Raw genomic sequence first — 26,696 nt, 5'->3', positions numbered from 1 at the left:
TTGTCTTGGGTAACGGAAGACAGGGAGTATATTCCCAGAAATAAGTGAAAGACCCAAATGTCTTAGAGAGAGGACAAAATGAAAGAACCTGACAAGGCCTTAAAAAGTACCACGATGGCACAAAAATGGAGAGATACTGTCTGGACAGGAGAGATACCAGGAAAAACAAAAACAAAACAAAACAAAACAAAACAACAGCGTGAACATGGAGGACTCGGGACAGGCTTTGCTGTGTCTGTGCCGGGGATGACGACGCTGAAGGAGAACCAGTCCACGGGAGACTGAACACAATCCTACCACTGCAGCCCGACGTGGGAACCTGGGATCCTGTGCTGACGTCGTGTCCCCGACTCTCACCCCCTTACCATCCCTCAGAAGACCAGACTGAGTTACAGGATCAGGGCCCTTTCTTGTAGCTGCCATGTTATTTTATTCATGAGTATTTCTTGAAAGGAACGAGGATTCATGTGCCACCTTTTTTTGCTACCTTTGATAAGATATGGATGGTTACAGCATTTCCTGAGTTCCATCATGGTATTGACCAAGTTTGGTACGTTAGTCTGCCCTGCTCCTTTGGATAAAAATGAAAAGTTCTTCTCCAAAATAGCCCTGTAGTATTTCTTTTGAATGTTAGTAAGTTCCACTTCAATGATGGTTTCTTCCTTTGGCGCCAACTTCTTTTCCACATCTTCCTTTAATCGTCTCAACATCATCGGTTTCAGGATGGCCTGAAGCTTTTGCACCTGCATAAAGATTGAAAAGGGTAGATAACATACATGCACATACACACAAATAATGACAAAGATACGATGTACTTATTCACAAAGCTCAAAGGCTTACCTGCTCCTCTGTCTTCAGATCCCCAAATTCTTGCAAAAATGTTGATTCAGAAGGAAACCTTAAAGGTTCTAGAAAGTGCAGAAGACTGAATAGTTCTTCTACTGTATTTTGGAGAGGTGTGCCAGTCAAAAGAACCTTGTGTTCCTACATGAAGCAAGGATAATTCACATCAAATATCACAGTACAAAAATTCTATGAAAGTTGACATAGATTATCAACTATTCAGTGATTGAAAAGCAAATATATATTTTTCTGACCAAAATTATCGAGTCAATTCAAAATACATTTCTACCCTCAAATCTCCATTAATTCACATCTCAATCATTTTTTTAAAAACTCTATATCACTCTCATAATACTTCACTTCGCAAACTATATTAATTCATGCTTTTAAAAAATGTTCCAAATAAGCATTTTAGATTTCTTTTCAACAAAACGGGCTTTTTGAAAACAAAGCATATTTGTTTCTTGTACTCAATCATTTTGGTATGGTAATTTATACAAAACTGTGCACATTCTTTATAATTTGGCTGATCATTTATTTGACTTATACAAAAGAACAAATTCTTAAACCATTAAGGCTGCAATCCAACAGTGTGAAGGGCTGACTGAAATGTTTCTAAACTAAAGATACATTACAAGTTAAACATAATAGTAAAAGAAGGAAATAAACAGAATAGTCTCAATGGTAAAAGTACAAATGATTTAAAATTCTACTTGAAAATATTTCTAAATCCCTTAGCTAAATATTGTAATAGGTATCTGCACATCTGTACTAGTTAGTAAACACTCCATTTTCCGATGGCTTTAGGTGACCCCTGTGTTTTGGTCGTTCGACCCCGGCGGGGTCACGACCCACAGGTTGAGAAGCGCTGTTCTAGAGACAGACAGCAAGCTGTGCACCCTGGAGTAGAGGCAGAAGTGGGGGGGGGGGCAGGGATGGAGGAGCAGAAAGCACACTGTATAGTGTATATATACCACGTGCAGTTCTGGACACGCTAGTTCTTCAAGGGCTCATGGACTAATTATGTAATCTCCATTAGATCAAAACATTTTTAAAAGCAAACCACTTTGATCTGAAAGTCAACACTGTTAACGTTTTAGAATCCTATTTATTAATTATAACCTACATATACTAAGCATCTTCAATCATGTAGGAAGTTTATCCTTCTAATGTGAGTGACCTAAATCATACTATAACTTTGGTATAGGACTTTTAAAAGAAATTTATGGATTGAGACTATGTGTTTTCTTTTCAATAGTACATTCTACGGTTTTGTTTTGTTTTTTAATTATAGAAGTTAATTACTAAAGCATTTTGAAAGAAAAAGCTGAAGTTTTAACTCTTAGAAAACAGATGCAGTATTTTTTCCTTACTAATTAAAGCAGAAAAGGCTCAATTATCACAGACGGATGTCAGCTGTATCTATACTCTAAAATGTAGAAGGCCCAAGTTTATTGCATCAGCTTTCTGACTCTAGTTGATCTTTTATCATGCAACTAAGAAACTGAATTAAGTCATAATAACGACATTCCTTACCAGATTCATGAGTTTCAGGCCTTCTAGAAGCTTACAATTTTTATTTTTTAACCTATGTGCCTCATCGATGATCACACAGCGCCACTCAATTGCATTGAGCTCTGCACAACCGCCAAGAATCATTTCAAACGTGGTGATGATGGCTTGGAATCTGTAGGCGCCTCGAATGATTCGCCCCTAGAAATTCATTATCAAAGAAAATAATTTGCTAGAATATCTCAACCCTAATTTTTAATTCCTGCCAAATAGCATAAAAATAAATCTAAATGACATCTACTGTAAATAAAACATTTTCCACTGAAATTTATATATATGTTGATAGAGACTCTCTTGAGTTTTAGGATTAAAATTGTGATAGCTGTGTTTTTAAAAATGTTGTTAAAAATTATATAAACATGATTATATAATTTATAATTATCCTCAACTAAGTATTTCTTGATAAAATGTTTTATAATTTTTAAGGGTTGTAATAATAATTTTAGGACAAGAAAGAAGTGAGCAATACACAACCTGGCCAATGAACTTTCAGTATTAATGTTGATTACTCGCATTATGAGTCCACACATAGAACGGAAATGAAGTAGTGAATGTAAAAATTAGTCATCCAAGCAATTTATTCAGCAAATATTTATTGAGTGTCTATGTGCCAGACCTTTTCTAGTTGCTAGAGACACAGCAGTAAAGAAAACACACAAAAATAATTATCTGAGTGAAATTTAACATTCAAGTTATCAAATGCAGGACACAGTCATTAAGGAAGAAAGAAACAACACAAATAAAAAGTAATAATAAAAAACTAAGAGTGTGAGAAGGGCCGAGGAAGTACGAGGTCAGAGGTGACCACAGTAATTTTTACATAGCATATCTGAGAGGCTGTTACTGAGAAGTGACATTTGAGTGAGTCCTAAAGATGAGGGAGGAAGCCAGGTTGATACCCAGAGATCTAGAACAGAAAGCATTTTGTCAGAAGCAGTAAGTATGAAGACACTAATGCAGGAGCATCTCTGGCAGTATTCAAATACAGCCAGAGAGCCGGAGTGGCTGGCATCCAGCGTGCGGAGGGAGGAGCTACGCAAGGACACGAAGTCTCTAGTATGCATTCTGGCTCTTACTCTGAGCAAGAAGCTACTGGAGGGTTTTGAGACAAGGTTTCATGATTTGACAGTTTTAAAAGAGTCCCTTTTGGCTGTAGTGGTAAAAAGTGAAATGGCCCAAGAACAGGATTATAGAGACCAGCTAAGAGGCTGTCATAGTAACTGAAGCGAGAGATACTCATCAGAGGTCATGAGAAGTGCTCAGTTCCTGATGCACTGTAAAAACAGAATTATAGGACATGCTAATGGCAGCTGTGCAATGAGATAAAGGATTCCAATATGACTCTAAAAATTCTTAGCTTGACTACTAAAAGTTGGTGTTGTTATTTACTACAATGACGAAATTCAGGATTTGGGTTTTGGACATGTTTTGTGTTTAGACACCTAGTAGATATCATCCAAGTGCAGCAGTTGGACAGGCATTTGTTTATGACTCTGGAATGCAGAAAGGGGGTTAGGATTGGTAAAAGAGATTTGGAAGTTTCCAGTGGTAGATGGCACTTAAGTTGTGCCACTAAGAGAAATCCGTGACAGAATGAGCATAGATGTACAGGCACGTGAAGACAGAGCCCTGTGCGACCCCATAATCAGACAGAGAAGATGAGAATAAACCAGTAAAGGGGGCTTCAGAAGGAATACATGGTGCATAGGAATAAAATCCAAGTGAAGAGAATGTGTAAGTGGGATTAAAAACAGTAAACTATTAGAAATTAGGGAGAAATGAAGGCTTAAGAAAGATCGTGTGTTCTGACAGGATTTTAATTCCTATTCATTTAGATTAATTCACAGTGATTGCATACACTGGCCACAAAGGTGAATAACAGCTCTAGTATAAAGTAAGTAAAAGTGTAAGTCTATACACTCTAAAAAACCTGAAATACAATGTAAGCAGTTAAACTGATATCGCCTTGCTTAAGAGTTAGGACTCACGAGTCTAATTCACCTGGGCTTCTTATGCCCAGTTTGCCCTGCAACTTTGGGGGAACCTAGATAACTTCTTCCTAGTTTAGTTTCATTTATAAATGGGAAGTAATTTGTTATTATCTATTTACAAGTTTGGCATGGCAAAGATTAAGTGAAATAACTACATGTAATACAAGTAAACTATTTCACATAATGCCTGGCACACAGCAAATACTCAATAAATGTTTGTGTCATCAGTGTGACTCTTCTCATGGTGATTCAGAAAATTTGAACATAATTTTATTACTACTGTGATTTCAAACTATCTAATAAATTTAAAAAGCAGCAACTATTCAATAAATCTGTTAAAATATATTTAAAAGGGATTTCTATATTTAAAGTAAGATCTATTTATCTCATTATTTCAAAAATCTTTATATTTTGAAATTTCAAATCCTACAGATATTTTTCTAGAATGTATGACATTTACCAGAAAAATATAATATTTAATATATGATATTGTTTACAACACATGAATAATCTTTCAGCTTTTTGGCTATCATATTAATAGCAAACTCATGAGACATTAAAATTATAACCTTGTTAAAATTTCTTTAAGAGTCAAAATTTGTAAATTGTATCTTCTGTAAAGAAATAAGACTGGACTAACACATTTCTATGATTCCATATAGCTCTAAAATTCTACAAATGTATGATTTAGAATAACAAAACATTATGGAAGAAAGTCCAGTTATAACCTAATTAAAATGTCATACGTTCCCAAGGTGCAAAGGTTATAGTTTTTCATAGAACTGAAGAACAATGAAAGGACTTTGCAGAGGATTAATTTCATAGAAACGTAATTGTCTCAAATACAAGAGGGAAAATGAATTTAAAGGAACAAAGTCAATTCATTCATTCATTTCCAGCCTCAAAAAAGGTAGAACAGCCCTGGCCAGTTGGCTCAGTGGTAGAGCATCGGCCTGGCGTGTGGGAGTCCCGGGTTCGATTCCCGGCCAGGGCACACAGGAGAAGCGCCCATCTGCTTCTCCACCCCTCCCCCTCTCCTTCCTCTCTCTCTCTTCCCCTCTCGCAGCCAAGGCTCCATTGGAGCAAAGTTGGCCCGGGCGCTGAGGATGACTCTGTGGCCTCTGCCTCAGGTGCTAGAATGGCTCTGATTGCAGCAGAGTGATGCCCCAAGATGGGCAGAGCATTGCCACTGGTGGGCATGCCGCGTGGATCCCGGTCGGGCGCATGCAGGAGTCTGACTGCCTCCCCGTTTCTAACTTGGGGGGGGGATAAAAAAAATAAAAAAAGGTAGAACAGTGGTTATAATAGGGAGGTAAAAGTACAAGGCTATGTATGTATACTACCTTATTTCAACCTGGAGCATATCACATGACCTGGCTATATACATTAGAATGATCCTTACTTTTAAAAAATGAAAGAAAAATAAAATATAAAGGTGCTATTTAAGTAGGAGTTGAGTGCCAGGCAATAAACCTTTTCCAGTTAAAAAGTACAACTTTGTGCATGAAATGTATTTTTATTCATTTTGTTTCTTATTTCTTTATAAAAGTTTTTATCTAAAAAGAGTTGTATCATCACTCAAAACTTCAACTTGGCACTTCATGTTTTCTGCTAGGAAATTCTTTCTTATAATTTCATCTCTTAATGTTAATGTTAATGTTAAGGCCTGTGTATGTAGCAAATAGGCAGTCACGTCCTAAAGAGCATACTGCCAAAGTGTAAACGGGAAACGTGCCTCTAAGACAGAGGGGAGAGGAAACCATAGAATCCCGAGAGTACCAGAGTAACCCATCCAGAGGGTTGGGTTATATAAAACAAATAAACCAAATTCTGTCTAAACAAAAAAACCCCAAAACATGTTTAAATCAAAAATCCACCAAATACAAAAGAAAACCTATTTGAGATTTCACCTCAATAGGAATTTAAACCCATGGCATTCACTGAAGATTAAAATTTTAAAAATGGAGAAGAAAAAACAAATGGAGGCTGATCAAAGAGACTTTTATAATTCTAAATTTAACATGCATTTTAAAACAATTAGTAAAAGAATTAGTTTTAAAATTAAGGATACAAATCTGTACATTTGTATAAATCAGAATACCTCTTTATAATGACCTAGATCACGAATATGGTTACTTTTGTCATTGTTCTCTTTAGTTATTACTTCATTGTAAAGTATGTATGATGAACAGAGACTGAAGTAAGATCTAAGTAGACAATCAAAATCTATCCTAAATGTTAACGTAATGAGTTAATGCTCAATATGTTCCAACCTGACCATTCAAACAACAAACAAAAGGACCAATAACACACCTGTGCATCCCTGAAGTACATCTCATATCGCTGTATCATCTGTCTGCTAATCAGGCTCCCATGATAAACCACAACATTAATATCAGTCCACGTACGAAATTCTCTCTCCCAGTTTGCAATAGTGGAGAGCGGAGCAATAATCAGGAAAGGTCCTCTTATACCAGTCAGAAGGATTTCGTAGAGGAATGTAATTGACTGAATTGTTTTGCCAAGACCCATTTCATCTGCTAAAATGCAGTTTCGTCTGAAATAAACAAATATATTATCCAAGTAGACATTGGGTTTTTCTGTATAGTACAATGGTTTTAGAGATAAATGTACAAAAATAACCAATGATCAAATTAAAACACTAAACTTTATAAAAATGTAAAAGTTGCTGAAGTGCAAAGTAGGCCAGAGATTACGATTTTATTATAATCCTGCAATGAGAAAACTATAAATTGCTATAGCTCCAAAATAAAGACACCACCCAATAGATGTTTTTGCTCAAGAGTGACATGACAAGTGCAAGGCAGACTACATATTTCATTCAGGAAGCACATATTAAATACCTTCTCTATCTCAGGGACAGTATGAGAAGATGGGTCAAGAGAAATAGAACATGCTCTCTGCCTCCCAGGCGCTTGTATCTATTAGAGAAGCAGACATGCAAATGAATAAGTAGTCATGCAATGGGCTATCACAGAAGAACAAGTCAAGCACTGCTTTCAACTGCGGCTGTGTTTTAGGAGCACCCACACTGCTTGAAAGAAACCCTGATACCCAGGACCCTCCCCTACACGTTCTGATTCAAGGTGTCTGAAACAGAGTAACAGCTGCTATCGTTTTTTAAATAAGCTCCACGGATGATGGTGACATACGGCCAGTTAAGAATCGTCAGTATTAAGTTTATGCTGGATATTCAGAGGAGGAAGTGTCCAGCTCTGGCTAGAAGAGATCAGACAAGAAGGCTGCCCTCAGAGAGGAAGTCAGTGTCCTGCCAGAGAGCAAGGCCAAGGAGCAGAAGTGTCAAGATTGATCCACTGTGGGACCACAGGTTATTTAATATGTGTGTGTGTGTGAGGATATTAATAAAGAGGGTTAGATATCATTCTAATTGCAAAAACTAATTTTAAGCCTGGTGAGATTAGGTTTGTGTTCTGAAGTCTGCTCCAGTGCCACTCTGGATACTAGAAGGTAAGGCGACCAGCAGTTGGGACGCTGACAGAAAAAGCCCTGCAATGGTGCAGGAAAGGGGGGGGTGCTCGGACTTCCGGAGGAGGGACTGAGAGAGGAGAGCTGCTTCCAACCTTAATTATGAGTTGGAATAATTTGGACCTACTAATCAACCAAGTAAGTATACAGGGTGTAGAACCACTGGATTTCTTTCAGTTTAGTTGACTAAATGAATTATATTATTCTTAACCGAGATGCAAAATATGGAGGAAGAACAAATTTGGTACAAAAGAAAAAGGAAATGATAAAATTAATTTCAAATCTATTGAGTTGAAGAATCACTGAGATAGACATTAAGGTAGCAAGAGGGAAAAGGAAATATAGTTTGGGGTTGAAGGCCTTAGTGATAAAAGCACGAGATCATCGAGTACTGATGATACATGACAGCACAGTGGGGTGCGGAACACGGCTTAGGGAGAGCAAGTACGTAGTAAGATGAGAAGAGAGAAAAAGACAGAATTGTGGGCAAGAAAAACCAATATTGAAAGACAGGCACATGAAAAAACACCAGCAAAGACCACTCAAAGGAATGTCACCGAGGAACTGGAGATCTAGCAGAGCCACACCCTGGAAGCTGTTGGAGGTAAGAACAGGAAAAAGTTTCAAGAAGGAAGTAGAAGCAACTACGAACTAGCCAATGCAGCAAAGACAGCAAATTAAGGCCGAGAACTCTCCTGTGGACCAAAAACCCGAGGAGTTTCAGAGACGGTGCAGAATCCACCCCTAGACAACAGGTGAAAGGAGAACGGGAGACGAGGAGCGGGAAGACCTTGGGCAGGCTCCTCGTCCTAGAAATCGACCAGAAGTTACAAAGAGGACATGAGGTCGCTGGAAGGAGAAACAGCCAAGAGAACCCTTATCCTTGTCTTCAGTATTTTTATAGATAGGTTGAACCGAAGTTTGTTCACAGACTGAAGGGACAGCACTGGTTTCAGAGACAGTTTGAAGACAGAATGGTGAAGGACGATAACTGATTAAAGGAGGTTCTGAGAAGCCTGGATGAGATGCACGTCAAGAATTGAGGTGGCAGCATTAGTCTTGGTCCTGGAGAAGGGCCTTTTCATTTCTGACACATGCAGGTAGAGGGAAGAACAGCTATGGATGGAGACACATTTGTAGGCTTGCATAGCAGGCAAGGATTTGAAGGAGTTCACTTACTGGCCAGTCCAAGGCTTCTCTATGGAGCAGTCACATATGGAGAGTAAAGGGGTCAGGGTTCTAATAAAGGGCTTGAGGAAAGTGATGAGAGTTTAAAACAAGCCATTTAGGAAATGGGAAAGGGCACTGGTAAGGGAATAGTAGTAAAAAAGGAAAACAAATTCTCTTTACTATTTTACCTGGAAGGTTCTCTTGGGAAACATGATATATACAAAATAGAAATCGGGAAAGAGAACTGCGTAAGCTAACAGGTCAACCTAACTCCATCTCACTGAGTCTGATGACTCACCGTCACCAAGGGTAACCTCAGAAGAATTATGTGAGAAGAACACAAAAAATGACTTTGAATACAAGTCATCAAATTTTGCTATTGTTACTAATAATTATGCCTTCACCTGCTCCTTGGTATACATTACTATACTCCTTTCTCAATCATGTTACCATTTTTACTTCTCCTCAGTTATCTTTTCATATCAACTAAAGTGAGATAATGTTCAATAAAGCATTCTGTACAACTTTAAAAATAATTAATAAAAGGGTGATGCATTACTGTGTTCTCATATTTTGTACTGTTCCTTATCATGCTTACCACCCAGTTCTGGAAAGACTCTCATTAAATAAGACACCTCCCTAACTCTTAGATGCAACAGCTCCCACCTTACTGACTAGACTCAATTACTGGCAGGAAGTAGTATGGCTGGTATTGAAAAACATTCCAAAACACAGCAACTGTTTTATGTTAAAAAAAATATTTCAAATAATTACTAATCAACATATCAACTTTATTCTATTCTGGTTGATATACATTTTAAGAAAACAATTGTAGTAAAAATCCTAAATTATAAATTACATTATCTTCTTGAGGTAACTTCACTTTCAAGAGCAAAGACTCCATGACAGTAACCATATAATGACATTTTACTTAATATATTTTGGCACACATAAAAGAAAGAACCCACTAAAACTTTTTCTGTAAAGATATTCTACATACCTATTGTACCAATTGAACAGGAGCCAGTTGAGTCCTTCCAGTTGATATTCCCTGAGTTGATTACCATTTTTATAGTCCCTGGATTGATCTATTTTTTCCCACATGTTAGAGGGAGGACGATCCTTAGTGGAAAACAAAGAAATAATGATGTATTTCAAATTTTTTTCATTTCTGTACTTCTCATAAGTAATGCTTTAAAATACTCATAGAAGCAGAAATTATAGGCATTACGATGAAATTTTACAAACATCTAAAGACCAAATTAGTTTTACGCAAACTCTTACAGAAAATTGAAGAGGAAGGCATACTTATTCTATGATCAATACCAAATTCAGGCAAAGACATTATAGGAAAACAACAGACCAATATCCCTTATGAACAGAGATGCAATAATTTATAACAACACTTTAGCAAAAGGAATCTAATATTATGTAAGAAGGATAATATATCATAACCAGTGAAATTTCTCCTAGGAATAAAGATGGTTTAAATTTGAAAATTAATCAATGTTGATCAGCAGACTAAAAATAAATAAATATGATTATCTAACAGATGCAGAAAAGGGATTTGAAAAATCCAACATCTATCCCTAATAAAAATTTTCAATAGAAGGGAACTTCCTCAACCTAATACGGTGCATCTATGAAGAGTCAAAGCTAACATCATACATAATATTTAAAGACTAAATGCTTTCTCCCTAAGAGGATGTCCACTGTCACCACTATTCAACACTGTACTAAAGGCATAGTCTGCATCTCCAAAAACAAAATCTTTCCCCTGTCATTTCTGTTTCCTATTTCAAGGAAACACATACAGAAGTCAATAAAAATGGAAGGGAGAAGCTGTTCTCTTGGTAGTACACTACTGGTATTCCTGGGAGATAAATTAAGAAGACTAGATATAAGAAGAAGATAAAAAAATTATTATAAAAAATATGATCTTTCCATAGATAACTAATTCATTTTCTTTTCTTACATCACATCTCCAAATTTTTCATGGCATCCTTCCTCACTCTGGTGCTAATCCCCACTCTATTCCTCTCTTTTAATGTATAAACTCCCTCTCAGGTAAATAAGAAATTTCTATGACCAAATTATACTTGAAAGAGGACAGGCCAAAATATTTAATAAAATCATGTCTCCTTGATGTGAATTTCTTTTGGTTGGATCTCCAAACTTGAATCACATGACAACAAATCTATATTTTAAAGAAATAAAAGATTATATAATTACTAGCAACATTACAACTTGCCACAGCCTTCTAGAATTCTGCAGTTTCTGTACTAGAAATATCCATAACCTACTCAAGGCGTTTCTTTCAAGCAAGAAAGTAATCAGTGTATCTGATTTATGTGGGCTTTTAACAATATTCTATGCAAAAGGTTAAAAAAATACAGCTACTATGAAGTAGCTGAACCACTTAGTTATGGAAAAATAGTAGAGAATTAATAACTGTGCTTAGAGCTGAAGCTGATATTTGTAATATTTTTATAAATGACCTGAGAGAAATTAGTGGAAAGTTTTTAAATTTATAGATGAGGTAGAAATATTTAAAACTTTTCTAGAGAGAAATGTGGAAAAAAATACTCATCAAAATTTTAGATAAGGCCCTGGCCGGATGGCTCAGCGGTCAAGTATCAGCCCGGCATGTGGAAGTCCCTGGGTTGACTCCCAGTCTGGGCTCACAGGAAAAGCACCCATCTGCTTCTCCACCCCTCCTCCTCCCCCTCTCCCCTCTCTCTGTCTCTCTCTTCCCCTTCTCTAGTCAAGGCTCCATTGGAGCAAGGTTGGCCTGGGCTCTGAGGATGGCTCCATGGCCTCCACCTCAGGCTCTAGAATGCCTCCCATTGCAGTGGAGCAACAGCCCAGATGGGCAGAGCATCAACCCCTGGTGGGCATCCTGGGTGGATTCCGGTTGGGCACATGTGAGAGTCTGTCTGACTGCCTCCTCACTTCTAACTTTGGAAAAATACAAAAATACCAAAAAAAAAAAAAAAAAAAAAAAGCTAAGATTTTATGAAGTTGTATAACATGTGTTCTTACCAAATGTCTTGTGTCAGGCCTTGAAGCTTGCAATTGTTCAAACTCTTCTACTTTTGCAAGATCTACATCTTCTTTTAGTTCCCAGGTACTATCTTCATATGGTAATGAGCACCATTTTACTAAGTAGTAAATAACAGGCTGTAAAAAAATGTTTTTTCATTTTACCATTTTGAAAAAGAATAGTTAGAAATAGTTTAACCCTTTGAGTAGTACGAACATTTATGCACGTCCTCGTGCCTCCTGACAATCCAGAGTACGATCTATTTATTTTAAAAATGTGTAAGGCAACATTAAAAAAAGGCAAATGTATGTTCTTCTTGTCTCCATAAATTGGTCATTAAACAAACATGATTTTAAGTTAATAAAACTGGAACTAATTTCAGTTTTTGAAAAATAACTCACGGGGGTCAGTGAGCATGAAAAAAACTCACTACTCAAAGGATTAAATATATTAACCTACATAAAGAAAAATGGATGAAACATGTTTTGTATTTTTTAGATGGTTAACATTTAAAAAGTAGTAAGTTTTAGCAATTTGAATGTTTTAGGTTTTTCTTAATTAAAAAATGTTTTAAGAAATATTTACCTCACCAGTGTCTTTATCTTCACAAAAAGATACTTCTAAAACTCTGTCTACTTCAACATAGTCTGGATTAAATGGTTCTTCTTCCATCTAAAGTTAAACAGTAACAGTATTTGACAAAGTGAAATAAAGACAAATATACTAGTTATTCACTATAGAACACACTCACAAGTTTGATTTCAACTAAAATTCCAATTATTGAAATATTTCTATTTATTTTCAAAAGCCATCCAGGATATTTGTCTATATTATGAATCACCATATCTTATATAATAAAACAAACCAAACAGCACTAGACATAAGGCACTCTAGACAAAAGACAAGTAAATTACTCCAGAAGATATGTTCTTCAAAAATTTCCTAAAAATTTCTGTATCTTTCTTCTGCAACTTTCCTTAGGTCTAAGAGTTAAAGACCAATCATCCCACTTGTAGGTTCACCTCTCAGTTGTATCAAATAAATACCTTTTCCTATGCTCAAACACTTACCTAACAATGCAAAGTCTCTAGTTCAGCTACCTAAACTCAGCTGCACTCGTTGATTCTTCAATCTCTACTTCTTCCTGTAATTTCTAACTGGACTAATGGTAACACAGCACCTCCTCCATGTGCTCCTCCCAGTCACACAAACCGGAAATGGAGACGTCACCTTAGATTTCTTTTCATTTGCTTCCCACATCTAAGGAATCATCAGTTGTACAGAGTCTACGTAAGTACACTGAAGTTGGTTCTCCTTCCTCACTCTCACTGCTTCGTGTGTCTTACTTGTAGAATGCACTGCTGAACTAGGCATCGTGCACCTCCTGATACGGGTCCCTGAGAATACAGCATTTTAGGGACGGTCTCTTAAAAACGCATGACCTGAATCCTGAGGAAATACCACTTAACTCCAAATTTATGGACATTCTACACAATAAGCCATCTATACTCTTCAGAAGTGTCCAAATAATGAGAAACCAAGTAAGACTGATGAAAGGAGACATGACAACGAAACGCAACATGTGATCCTGGACTGCAGTCTGGACCAGGGCAAGCACACACACTTTGTGCTATGAAAACACCTGTGGAACAATTACTGAAATGTAAGCAAGGTCTACAGATGAGGTAATAGTGCTACATCCGTGTTAATTACACTATTAGTGCACAGATCAGAGATGTTGTTAGAAAATCAATACCAAAGTGTTCACAACTTACTTCCAAACGGTTTAGAAAAGTATTAATACGCATATGAAAGAGGCACAGAGCGGGAGAATAAATGTGAATGGGAGTAAAAAACGGTAAAATGTTAATAGGGGATCTAGTTAAAATGTAGGTGGGAATTCATTGTATAATTTTTTGCCACTTCACTGTTCAAAATTGAAAGTCTAAAATATTTTCAAATTGCAAAAATTAAAAAAAAAAATTTAGACAAATTTAAAACTGCTCTAAAAATATCTATTAAAAATTTAAAAAATTAAAGAACACCAGACTATTTAATAAAGCCTAGAAAGGTAAATGAATTTTCCAATGATGTTCTGTTCATACCTAAAAAGGTGGTGTGAAAATATATATTTCATGAACTGAAAAATCTTATTTCCCACTTATTGTCTACATTACCATTTCCATTCCTTGAGTAACACTGTATTAATTCTTGAATATTAACACATTCACATTCAATTCTAAATACTGTAATACATGTTAATTTAAAAGTATAGTATTTATCTGTATTCTCAATTATCAGTGTTCCTGTTTCAGCAAGTTTCCCCATACAAGATGTAAATAGCATTTGTAGTCAATATCAAAGTTTATAGCCTAAGAAATAATATAAAAATACTAAACATGTTCAGAGTTCAACACACAATAGTCTCATTTTTTCTTTCTTACATCTGCAAAAAAATGTGCCCTTTGTGCTTGTCTCAGTTTAAATCGTTTGATCTTCTGCTGGATCCTTTTATCTTTCAAAAGCTGCTGTTCAGTGGCCCATTCACAGTGAAGATAGGAGCTAAAATGTTTATAAAACCAACAGATTAGAATAATATTAAAAAACGTGGCTTTTTTTAGACTTATTTTCAATCATAGTTTTCAAAGTAAAATATTATCTTCCACTTTACAAATAGGTAGTTTATCATTTCATTTAATGTCAAGAGCCACAGTGATCACTACTACTATATCTTAAAAAGACCGTAGTCTAAGGTTTGCAATTTGCTATTAGCAGAATGGTAAACTGAAACATAACGGTAACAAGATATGATTCATCGTTTATTTCTTCATTGTAATTGTTTTGTCATGATCAGAAAGCTATCTTGTTTTGAAACCAATGTAATTTTATTTAAATCATTTTTTTTACCAAAGTATAGAAAAAAACTGAATAAAATTTTAAAAGTTCCAAAATACAAATATAACAAATAATATTCTATAATTTATAAAAACTTATTGTATAGATACCTACATTTTGATGTTCATAATTAATGTGTTCTGAAAATAATTCAATTTTAACATAAAAGGTGTTCAGTCTCATTTGTAATGATTCAATTTCATGAAATAAAACATTTAAAATGCAGATAAAATAAAAATCAATTTAACAATATACTTAAATATATTAATTTATACTTACATCAACATCTTTCTATTATTTTTCTAACTGATATACTTACTAATTCTTGTATTTTACAAAAAATTCTTCTTTATCAATCATTACTCCAGGTGACACCTAAGAAAATAAAATCATTAACTATGGCTTTTATCACCAGACTATGGAATAGCAAGTAGAAAATGTAGTATGTCACCACTTACTTCCTTTTTCACAACTCTGGAAGACAGTATTTTGTCCACAATTGCAGCATCTTCTTCACTCGGATTCTCCTGTAGGAAAGAGGAAAAACAATACTGGCACATTCTGAAAACGCCTTTAGGTTTCACCTTGTATGTTTATGAAAACACCAAAATTCAACAAACATTTACATAGTACATGTACCAGGAACCAAATGTCAGAAACACACAGAGAAACATAAATCACTGGGACTGCTCAACACCACCTGCATCATCACAGAGCATGCTGCGCTTTGTACCGTCACACACGTAATTCTAAGCCCTCCACGTGTATTACCTAATTCAGTCCTTGTGATCGTATTATGAGGTAGATACATATTATTATCATCTCTGTTGTATAGGTAGGCAGATTTTTCTAAGACTTAGGAAACTATCAGAATTTTCAGGAGAAATGTACTATAATCAGGATTGTAACTTAGAAATATTCTGCAGAAAGGACAGATTTGGAGGAGTTTCAAGAATGTATACTTGGGAGGTGCATGAATCCCTAAGCTTTCTGATTTGAAGGATTAATGGTTCCACTAACTACAGTAAGGAATCCAGGAAGAAATGTTGCAGCAGGTTCTAAAAGGAAAATAGTGACAGTGTTTTAAAGAATTTGTGCTGGTTTAAATGTTTTACAGCAGTGAACCCAAATGTGTCTTACCACAAATAACTGTAAAGGCTGTTCACCAGGGAAAGAAGCCGAACTCTTTCTTATTTTCATAGAGCCCTTAACTTCTTCTTCAGATTGTTTCCCCTCTCCATCTTCTGCGTATTTTTTCCTTTTAATTTGTCGATTTGATCTTCTTTTCTGTAATGAACCAGAAGGATCATATTTGTACAACTTTTTGAAAAAGAATTACTCCAATGTAGCAGTTTTGTACATTAAATTTTCCAAAATTGTATGCTACATTTATCTTTCCTCATTTTATCTTTTAATTACAGGAAGGTTATGATTTGCCCTTTCCCACAGACTCGTGTTCTTTAGATTTACTTCCTAAAGTTTCAAATAACAAAGATAGTAATGCCTTATTGCTCTTCTTTAGAAGTTGTTAAGAATGAAAAGATTTTGTTTTATTCAACTGTCACAGATTGGGCAAAAATATTTTATTAGTAATTAATAATTAGTACTTTTCTTTAGAAACTATTATTAAGGAGAATAAAAATTATCTGTTTATTTAACTGTTTCACACTTCATACAACACATTACCCTCACAGCTTTTGCCCAAAAAGTGCATCAGATAAAAACTGGTTAAATAATTCATTAGGGGCATAAAATTACAAGAAAAAATTAAATATGTGCTATGAACTAATGAAGTTGTGCTTAAAACAAAATATAAAATGTTTTCAAAGAAATACACAAATAATAATGTAGTAAATCTATGAAAAACTAAATGTGAATGGAGGAGGAACCAGTGTACTAACTTTACTACCTTTCCTTAAAAATAGACATCACTATCATTAAAACAAATAAACCTTTAAAAAAGTATTACATATTGTAACACAATTCTTAAATAAGCTAAGTAACTGTAAATTAGGTATCAAATACATATGGCTTTACTTACCTCCCTAAACATTTAATATTTGATGTTCCCACTATAGAAACAAATTCTCACAGTGGCGTGAAAATCCCAAAGGACTTAGGTTAGCTTTTCCTCACTTCCCTAAAACCTCGTGGGTAGAGGCAGCTCAGCCAACTATTCCTTGAATATTTGGTAAGTCTACCCCCTTTCCTTTTTCCATTTCATTTTCTTTTATATCTTTAGTAAGTCCCATGACAACTTCCTAAAATGTAAGCAGCAAATAACCCATGTGTTCTCCTTTTGATTTCTGACAAGGTCTTCAATTTGGTAGGTCTCTTACATTCCCACAGCCATGACAAAAATGGCTGAATCATGAGCAGTGTGGGGACAAACTTATTTGCATCCGGCAAGGATGCAGTGGCCGTTAACACGCCTCTGTCTCTTTCTCAGGAGCCTAGTGCTATATTTAGAGAAAATGCAACCAGTATGGTGAGCTAGCCCAGCCAAACGCAGTACCAGCTCCATGTCTCATTCAGGACGGGCCACCATCTCCTGGCCAAGAAGATATTTACATTTCAAAACTCTAGGTACCTCTTATGTTAATATCAGAGACAGGAAAATGGCATATAAAAATTATAATAAAAGGACTTCTAGAAACCCAATTTTCCCACATTCTGTTGTGAAAGTTATGAAGTATTTATTATTCCCTGGGGAGGGGAAATTCTAAGGATATCTAATTTAATATCTTTAGTAGGCTAAAGGAATGTTTAGATTTCTATTATGGGCATCATACAGTTCCTAATGTTCATAGTTTACATTAATAACCAACAGTGACATTTATTATTCTAACTATAGCATATATTATCAACGTTATGTTTCACTAGGCACAAATTTTCTAAATGATGAAGTTTGAGAATAATTCAGTATACTTCTAGAATATTCTGTTAGGTATTTTCAGCATTCGTTTCCTTTCTAGTTATTTAATGCATCTCTTAGTACAGATACCTCACTGAGTCTTTAACAGCAGTCAACGAGTGGCCTGAAAAAATCCTTTGAACTAACAAAAGTGTACATTCAGGTCATTCTTCCCAAGACAGAATGAAGGTCACTTAGTGTAAACTGCTAATACTATGAAGAATTTATTAGTCCAAAAGATTTTGGCTGTTATAAGATGATAGCTGATTTTATTATAAAATATATGACCCTAGGTTATATATGACCCTAGTTTCATATCCAGCAAACCCGAACAAGCTGTCACTCTTATCATTTACCTTTCTCTGTCACACAACAGCTCTACTACTTAAAAAATATAAAAACTAATTTGATGGCCATGTTTTTGGCTGATATGATTTTTCTGGCTCTCTTCCTCCATGTTTTTTAAACCATAATTTAAAATAGTGACAAATTCTTCAAGTTTTTTATTTCTAGCTTTTTTCTTATGTCTTAAGGGTTACAACAAATCAGTCTATAGCACTTTACACAACTAATACTTCATTATTTTATCATATTACTTGTTTATTATCAGAGTTTAAAAAAAAACTTAGGTCTAAATACAGTCAGACTGAAAAACTCTCTATTGAAAGTAAAGGTAAAAAATTAAATATTATATTTATATTTTCAGATTTCTACCTGACTCCAAAACTTAAATTATTTTTCAAGCCTTCAGATCCACTGTGGTTGAAAGCTACATAGACTTCTCTATCATTTACATAATAATACATTTAAATATATCAATTATATAGATTTATAAGTGTTCATTAGAAAATATTTCCTTACTTTCCCATTTAATTTTGTGTGTTAAAGCAACACGCATCAAAGCAAACTAACACTACAGCATGGAAGAAATGTGAGTTAACCTACCCTACCATTTCATTGCTTGGTGATTACATAATGGAAAAATGGCCAGCATTATTCTAGTAAAAATGAAGCTAAATTTTCTCATGTTGCATAAGTTAATTATAAGTTGACCTAAGTTAAGGAGAACATATGAAGAAAAAGCCAGGCCATGTAATATTAGGAGCTTCAGTACTGCCCTTACCTCAACTCTCGCAGCAGCCCAGGAGCCTGGAGCCACTACTCTCCCATTGGAGAAGAAGCTGCATAAGGAAGAAGAAAGGCCATTCAGGGGCTTTCTGGCCCCATAATTCAACAACTGCCACCACCCCTACGGCCTAGAGTCATAGTTTAATTATGAGAGAGCAGAGGGTGGCCTGAATTATTATGACCTTCACTGTATATATATATATATATATATATATATACTATATATATATATTATTTAACTTCACAAGATTATTTTATATATCCACCTATTCAAAAAAGGGTAAAAGCACAATATTTTTGTTTACATTAGGGGATTTTTAATATAAATGTTTATCTTTTTCTTTGAAAGAAGCAGACCAAAGGAATTATATCTAGGAATAAATGATTCAATCCATTTGTTTTATCATCTGTAGGTGATTTTAAAAATTAGTATCTCCATCATTAACTTCATTCAAAAGCACTCTGTAAGTACAGAATATCACTGGATACTTCTCCATGCTCAAAGCCAGCAGGGACTTTGGATTATTACTTCACCTCTCTAGGCTTCAATATCTGAAAACTGAGGGGTTTGAGAGGATATGTAAGTTCCCCCGGGTCTAACACTTGATGGGAATACTGTTAGGAGCATATTGTAGTAATGCTGCCATACAGGTATTGCTATACAAGAAAATTTATTTTTATTACTAAGCTACAGTATAAATCTCCATAAAGCAATAGTATGCTATCTAAATAATTCTACCAGTGCTCCACGTCTCAGAAAAAAATGTCATACTCACTTGTAAGTCTTCCGCTTTGCATGTCTGCTGGGGCATCTGCTCCGTGTCAGATATTTCATCTGAAGACTCATTCTTTCTTTTTTGTTTCTTACCCAACGTAATAATGAGCTTGCTGTTTCAATAGGAAAAGAGTACACAGTGAGATCTTCCTACATTTTTTCATTTTTGGTCAGATTAAGATTGCTATGATAAGCTTTAAGCCATTTTGTATCACGTGAATGTTAAAAGATGATAATTATCATGAAATCCATAATGACGTTTTCAAGACAAAAACAGTATCCTACTGAAGCAAACACAAATTAATATTTAGTTAATGTACTTCTAAGTATAGAAAGGTGGTCAAGCTATATCTCTTTTTCCTTAGGCTCAAGATTATTTTTCATGGGAGAAGATGTCAGTTGGTATAATTGTACTTAATAATGAAAATAACTCATTTATTTTGTTATCATGTAGATTTGAAATGAGGGATCTTTTTTTCTCCTACCTCTTTCTAAATTCAAATTATACTTCATGTTTTTGAATCCTGCCTATTCCCCAAAGCAAATTTTCCCTTACTTAAAACGCTTTAAAAATTAATTGTTCTTTAATTTTTTCATTTATGTTAAGGCTTATCTTAGATGTCCCATAAATTCATAAGGAATAAAAAATTTCCTTTACTATAATAACAGTTTGCCTGTTTGTCTCTCATATACATATATATGTACATTAATATTCACACATACACATGAAATACAAATGTCTGAAATGAAAATAAGATTTTCACTTTCTGTTTCTGATCAGAGGTAGACACACAGAGCTCCCACATTCCCTAATCTGGTTCAGCAGACGGATGACGTGATCTTACACTGCTGTTCATAAACCAGGCTAATGGCTGGTCATGAAAATTCTCTTTTGGATATCTCTATTCCAAACATAGAAAATTCAGAAATTTTCAATAACTATTTACTAATGTGGGAGAATTTGGAGGTTAAATGCATGTACTTTGAAATCATGGTCCAAAATTTTAAATCTGATTCCACCATTCTCCTATCTGTGAGACACGGGGCAAATTCCTTGATCTCTTTTAGCCTTCATTTCCTAGCCTACAAAACAGGAATATTATAATTGCTATCTCTATTGTTGAGAGTCAAGAGGGATCATGTATGCTACCTTAGCAAAGTCATGACATAAAGTAATTTTTCAACTAATGATCATTACGTCTAATTATTATATTCCAGGCACTTGCCTGGGTCCTAGGATTTAAAGAGAAAGTGGACACAGTTAACATGCTAAAATGGAACTGTAGCACTAGTTGTAATGGGAGCATAAAGAAAGAAGTGCGCTTGCTTAGTGAGGAGTAAAGGAGGCTTCAGAAAAGGTGAGGTCTGAGATCTGAATGATAAAAGGGAGTTGAACAGGTAGTAAAAGAGGTAGGGTACATTCCTGGTGGGGGGATACCCCAGAAGAATAAAAAGAGGCAGTGATGAGAGCATGTCAGGAGTACACAGAGGACTGCAAAAGGAAGAAGCAGAGATAGTTCATCTGGATAGGATGAAGATCACACAGGTCTCATATGGCATGAGAGGAGTTAACGCTTTGACTGAAGTCCAGCTTTTAACTTACCTATGGCAGGAATTAAAAAAAAACAAACCTGTCATGTTCACCACTAACAAATGGCACTGAGCTATCTTCGAATGAATGGAAAAATTAAAAATCAAGGGAAAAATATGAGATTTTAAATGAGTTCTGGGGATAAAACTATAGTTAGCCATACTAGCGTGTATATTTGAAAGTTGCTAAGAAAGTAAATCTTAAAAGTTCTCATCATAGGAAAAATGTTATAACTATGTGAGATAATATAATGGTTAACTAAACTTATGGTAATAATTTCACAACATATACATATATCAAATCTTGTTGTACACCTTAAACTAACACAATGTTATAGTGTCGATTATATCTCAATAAAACTGGGGGAAGGGGAAGAATTTTAAATAACAGAGCAATGCAACCAGAAGGAAGAGAAACTCAAGGCAGGGAAACCAGTTATAAGGCAAATAAATGACAGTTCAAGTGAGTGATGAGGAGTGCAAGAAAGGGCCAGGGTGAAGCAGTGAAAAGAAAAAGACACAACTTTTTATTTTGGAAGCAGAACCAGAACAATAAGACTTGGTTACTGACTAGAAGAGCAGATGTGAGGCGAGAAAAATTCTAGAATGGTGTATCTGCAGTTTATTGTTGTATTGGTATAGTGACCCCCTTCACCAAGATAATGGTCATTCTTACTTGGAATCTCACCTGCTCTCTTCTGAGGAAGTGAAGAAAATAAATAAGAGTAAAGACACAGCTCATGTTGGAACCAGGAAATGAAAGCACAGAAAGATACTATGAAACATCATTAAGAAACCCAGCACAGTAACGCTTCCTTCTCTCTCACCACTTTCACTGCCATTTCCTCCCTCCTCTGGTCCCTTTTCCTTACTCTGGTTTCCTTCTTAAAATAAAAGTCTCCCTTGGGTTCACAACTATTATTAGATGTGAACCACATGATCTTGTTCTTCCTTTTTCTCATCCATAGTTCTCAAAAAAAGTTGTCTATATTGTTTCAGTTTCATTTCTCAACCCACTATAACCTGAACTTCACATACATTATCTCATTTGATGTTCCTACCACTCTGACAGGTAGATACTATTATTTTATAAGAGGAAATTGAGGCGTAGAGAAGTTAAATAACTTGTTCTAAGTCACACTGATAAGAATAGAGATAGAAATTAATAGTTCACTACAGACTCATACTTAGAGAGCAGGTGGACAGCTGTTGGGGGTGGGGGCTGGGTGAGGGGGGTGGAGGCATTGAGTGAAAAAGAACAAAATAAAAGAGAGAAAGACTCATGGACACAGACAACACAGTGTGCTGACTGCCTGGGAAGAGGGCGCAAGTGGGGAGAAGAGGAGGGGAGAGGAGGGAACAGGGCTGATAAATGGTGATGGACGGAGACTTGACTTGGGGGGGGAGGTGTACACACAACCCGGTGTACAGAGATGTGTTATAAAACTGGGCACCCGAAACCTGCATATTTATGTTAATCAGTGCCACCCCAACAAATTCAGTAATACCTCACTCCAAAGCATAGAACTCCTAATGCCTACAACCACAAATGACCTCTGTAATGCCAAATCTAATGGAAATTTTAAGTTTTATCTACCAACACGTAACTAATCCTTCTTCCTTCTCTGGACCCTTGGCTCCGTGACACTATATTCTTCTGATTCTTGCTAAACTACTTGAGCTCCTATTCCCTCCCAGTATGTCGGTCTTCAGGATTCAGTATTTGACAACTCCCAAACTTTGGTATTTTTCTAAGTTCTGTCTTCAGCCTTCTTCCCTCTCTACATACTGTCCCTGGGAAATTTAATTTAACCCATTCTTTTTTTTTTTCTATGTGGGATGGCTGATCTTGAGCCCGAGGGGAGCAAGCTGGCATTGACTTTTCCAAGTCCACATTCTTTTGCCTCCAATTCTAACGTGTCCAAAGACAGGGAACCACAGACACATATTTGTAGGGGGATAATTTAAACCATTCCTAACTACCACTTAAAAGTTGGAAGATTCTCAAATCTCTTATCTCTGCTTCAGACCTTATACCCAAGCTTCAAATTTTATAACCATTTATTAAGACATAACCATCTGGCTATCCCACAGATAACACAATTTCAAAATGCCCCCAAATGCAAACCTACACTTCCCCTAAACCTAATAGTCTACTAATACTGATGTATAATGTGCATTAAGAAAAGCGAACACAGCAAGAGTACATACAGCTCAGTGAACTTTCTCAAACAAACAGAAATGTGACCAGCTTCCATGTCAAGAAATGTGACATGATTAGTTTCCCAGAATTATCCTCTCAAGCCTCCTCTTCCAGTCACAACCTCGTTCTAAGGACAAGCACTCTAACACTTGTGATTACTTAACCTCAGGCGCTTGGGCAGATGATCTTCAATGGCAAGGTCAGGGCTAACTCGAAGTGAAACTGGGTAATAGAAATATATGTTTGATGTAGCCCCTCATTTGCTATCCACCTCCAAAACTTAATGTATGTTTTAGACTAGTTTGGAGATGAGAACAAAACTAGTAAAAGTTCAGTTATTTGAATTATGTAAAATACATACACTGATCCAGTATATATGTGGCTGCATAAAGACTCACATTCCACTGAATAAAAATTTCAATGAAATCAGAAGCAGAGATAGTAACAAGTTTTTGTATTTATAAAAGACTATGAAGAGGATGCACCATTCCTTTCTAGTGGCTTGAGTGTAAGGAGACATAACAACAAAATAAAATGTAGGATTCTGAATTGGATGATGGCAAAAAATATAAAAATCAGAACCGATAAAATTGGCACCGAGTCTCAAATAAGCTGATAGGATTGCATAAGTGTTTATTTCTTGGTTTTGATAACTGTGTCTTGGTTACATAAATTGCTAACTTTTGAGGAAGCTGGGTGAAGAGCCTGGGGAACTCTGATCTACTTTTGCAAATCTGAAATTAGTTCAAAATAAGTTCTTTAAAAAGTCGAGTTGTAGGTCCCAATTCCAGGATACTGATCTAATAGGTGGGACCCAATCAGACTTCTAAAAATATTCCCTAGCTCTTTGAGTAGTACGAATGTCTATGTACGTCCTCACTCAAAGGGTTAACAAAAAAACTCACTACTCAGCCTGACCAGGCAGTGGCACAGTGGATGGAGTGTTGGACTGGGATGCAGAGGACCCAGGTTCGAGACCCCAAGGTTGCCAGCTTGAGCACGAGCTCATCTGGTTTGAGCAAAGCTCACCAGCTTGGGCCCAAGGTCACTAGCTTGAGCAAGAGGTTGCTCAGTCTGCTGTAGCCCCACGGTCAAGGCACATATGAGAAAGCAATCAATGAACAACTAAAGTGTCACAATGAAAAACTAATGATTGATGCTTCTCATCTCTCTCCATTCCTGTCTGTCTGCCCCTATCTATCCCTCTCTCTGACTCTCTCTCTCTGTCTCTGTAAAAAAACCAAAAAACCAAAAAACAACTCACTACTCAAAGGGCTAAGGGGCTCTGGTACTCCCCCAGACTGGGGAACCACTTGCTCAGGACAGTTTGTGCAGAATGCTCTAGGAACCACTGGGGATAGAAAAACTGTACTGATAGAACACCTGAAATATCAAAGTGCTTTCTTTTTTTTTTTTTTTTTGCATTTTTCTGAAGCTGGAAACAGAGAGAGACAGTCAGACAGACTCCCGCATGCGCCCGACCGGGATCCACCCGGCACGCCCACCATGGGGCGACGCTCTGCCCACCAGGGGGCGATGCTCTGCCCATCCTGGGGGTCGCCATGTTGCGACCCTCCTGGGCGTCGCCATGTTGCGACCAGAGCCACTCTAGCGCCTGGGGCAGAGGCCACAGAGCCATCCCCAGCGCCCGGGCCATCTTTGCTCCAATGGAGCCTTGGCTGCGGGAGGGGAAGAGAGAGACAGAGAGGAAGGGGGGCGTGGAGAAGCAAATGGGCGCTTCTCCTATGTGCCCTGGCTGGTAATCGAACCCGGGTCCTCCGCACGCTAGGCCGACGCTCTACCGCTGAGCCAACCGGCCAGGGCCAAAGTGCTTTCGATGACAATATCTCAGCTGATCCAGAGGAAAAGTTTGGAGCAGGCAAGGCAAATATTAGTTCCACTAAACTAGAAGGAAAACCTCAGCTACAAAAGATAAAATAAACTACCACAGTCACAAGTTTGGCAAAAGACAACACAGTCTCTTTATTCCTGCTTTATTATTTCCAACATATCTTACTGATTTTACTTTTTAAATGAATTTTATATATATTTCAAGTAAATTTACTGGGTTGACATTGGTTAATAAGATTATTTAAGTTTCAAGTGTATATTTTTATGGTACATGATCTGTATATTTGTATTTAAAATCTTGCTTGTTTTAAAATGACACTATAGTTCAACCAGTCAATAGATATTGATAGCAATAAACAGTTTAATGAATAAAGAAAAATATAAAACTATATTATGCTTTAGTAAATTATTAAGGTTAAAGTTTATTTGACTTTCGAACTGAAAATCTCTATTGTTCATACAATGACAAATGATAGCCATAAATGTTATATGAAAGAAATCAAATGATCCAAAAATAAAAAAACCCAACAAACATATAAGTAAAATACCAAATTACCAAAGAGCACCCCATTCTCCCACCCTCGGTCTCAAAGAGTTTACTATATAGTAATTCTAATAAAATTTCATTAAAAACATAACTAAAATTTCACAGATACAGTCTTCAAATAAACTGATAGTTTGCTATTCCTAGACATATCACCAAATAACGCATAAAAGTAATACAGACTACGTTAACAATAAAGGCTTTACACAAGTTTTGTTTTGTTAAACGTTAAAGGGATCTTTTAGCAAACTTGAGCAATATATATTCAGGCTAGTCTAATAATTAAATATCAAAACAGAGCATGTTTCAGACAGAAAAGAGCAATTCCAAAGTAAGTATAAATGTGAAATGTTAATTCATTTGATAAGTCTGAGGCACTAGAAAGCTTGTTTATACTTGGCATCTATATTTGATTTTCAGATATAATTTATGCACTCATCTAAATCCTGCCCACATGTTATCAGTAGAGTCTGCGTAACAAGCTGCAGTCTAACAGTGTCAATCTATAATTGCCCCCCCGTTGATTCTCTCATTGCAATAATGGGACAAACAATGAATCTTATCCAATTAGTCCATTGTTGTAATTAATGCATCCAATTCATCACAAGTGGAGGAAAAAAGCAAAAATACATGCACATTATAATGTATTTCTTCGCAAGCTAAGTGAAAA

The 26,696-nt window shown here is 36.0% G+C and overlaps 1 protein-coding gene and 1 non-coding gene across 13 annotated transcripts in view; both read right to left on the bottom strand.

The window, feature by feature from the left end:
* Window positions 1–26,696, bottom strand: part of CHD9 (chromodomain helicase DNA binding protein 9) — a 169,597-nt gene that overhangs the window by 44,307 nt on the left and 98,594 nt on the right. For all 12 annotated transcript variants that reach the window (XM_066349159.1, XM_066349160.1, XM_066349166.1 and 9 more), the window contains 12 exons: window positions 19,840–19,951; window positions 16,162–16,308; window positions 15,480–15,548; window positions 15,341–15,396; window positions 14,571–14,688; window positions 12,712–12,798; window positions 12,126–12,263; window positions 10,084–10,205; window positions 6,720–6,963; window positions 2,380–2,556; window positions 841–984; window positions 488–743 (listed from right to left, as the gene is read on the bottom strand). In XM_066349159.1, the coding sequence (XP_066205256.1) occupies window positions 488–743; window positions 841–984; window positions 2,380–2,556; window positions 6,720–6,963; window positions 10,084–10,205; window positions 12,126–12,263; window positions 12,712–12,798; window positions 14,571–14,688; window positions 15,341–15,396; window positions 15,480–15,548; window positions 16,162–16,308; window positions 19,840–19,951 (1,670 nt within the window). The remainder of the gene's footprint in view (window positions 1–487; window positions 744–840; window positions 985–2,379; window positions 2,557–6,719; window positions 6,964–10,083; window positions 10,206–12,125; window positions 12,264–12,711; window positions 12,799–14,570; window positions 14,689–15,340; window positions 15,397–15,479; window positions 15,549–16,161; window positions 16,309–19,839; window positions 19,952–26,696) is intronic.
* LOC136381662 (small nucleolar RNA SNORA38) lies at window positions 23,259–23,388 on the bottom strand. Its single transcript, XR_010747141.1, has one exon. It is a non-coding gene; the product is annotated as a small nucleolar RNA SNORA38 (small nucleolar RNA).

This window comes from Saccopteryx leptura, chromosome 9 (genome assembly GCF_036850995.1).
Source record: "Saccopteryx leptura isolate mSacLep1 chromosome 9, mSacLep1_pri_phased_curated, whole genome shotgun sequence".
In the NCBI taxonomy this organism is placed as follows: Eukaryota; Metazoa; Chordata; class Mammalia; order Chiroptera; family Emballonuridae; genus Saccopteryx; species Saccopteryx leptura.
This window is presented reverse-complemented; position numbering and strand designations above follow the sequence as displayed.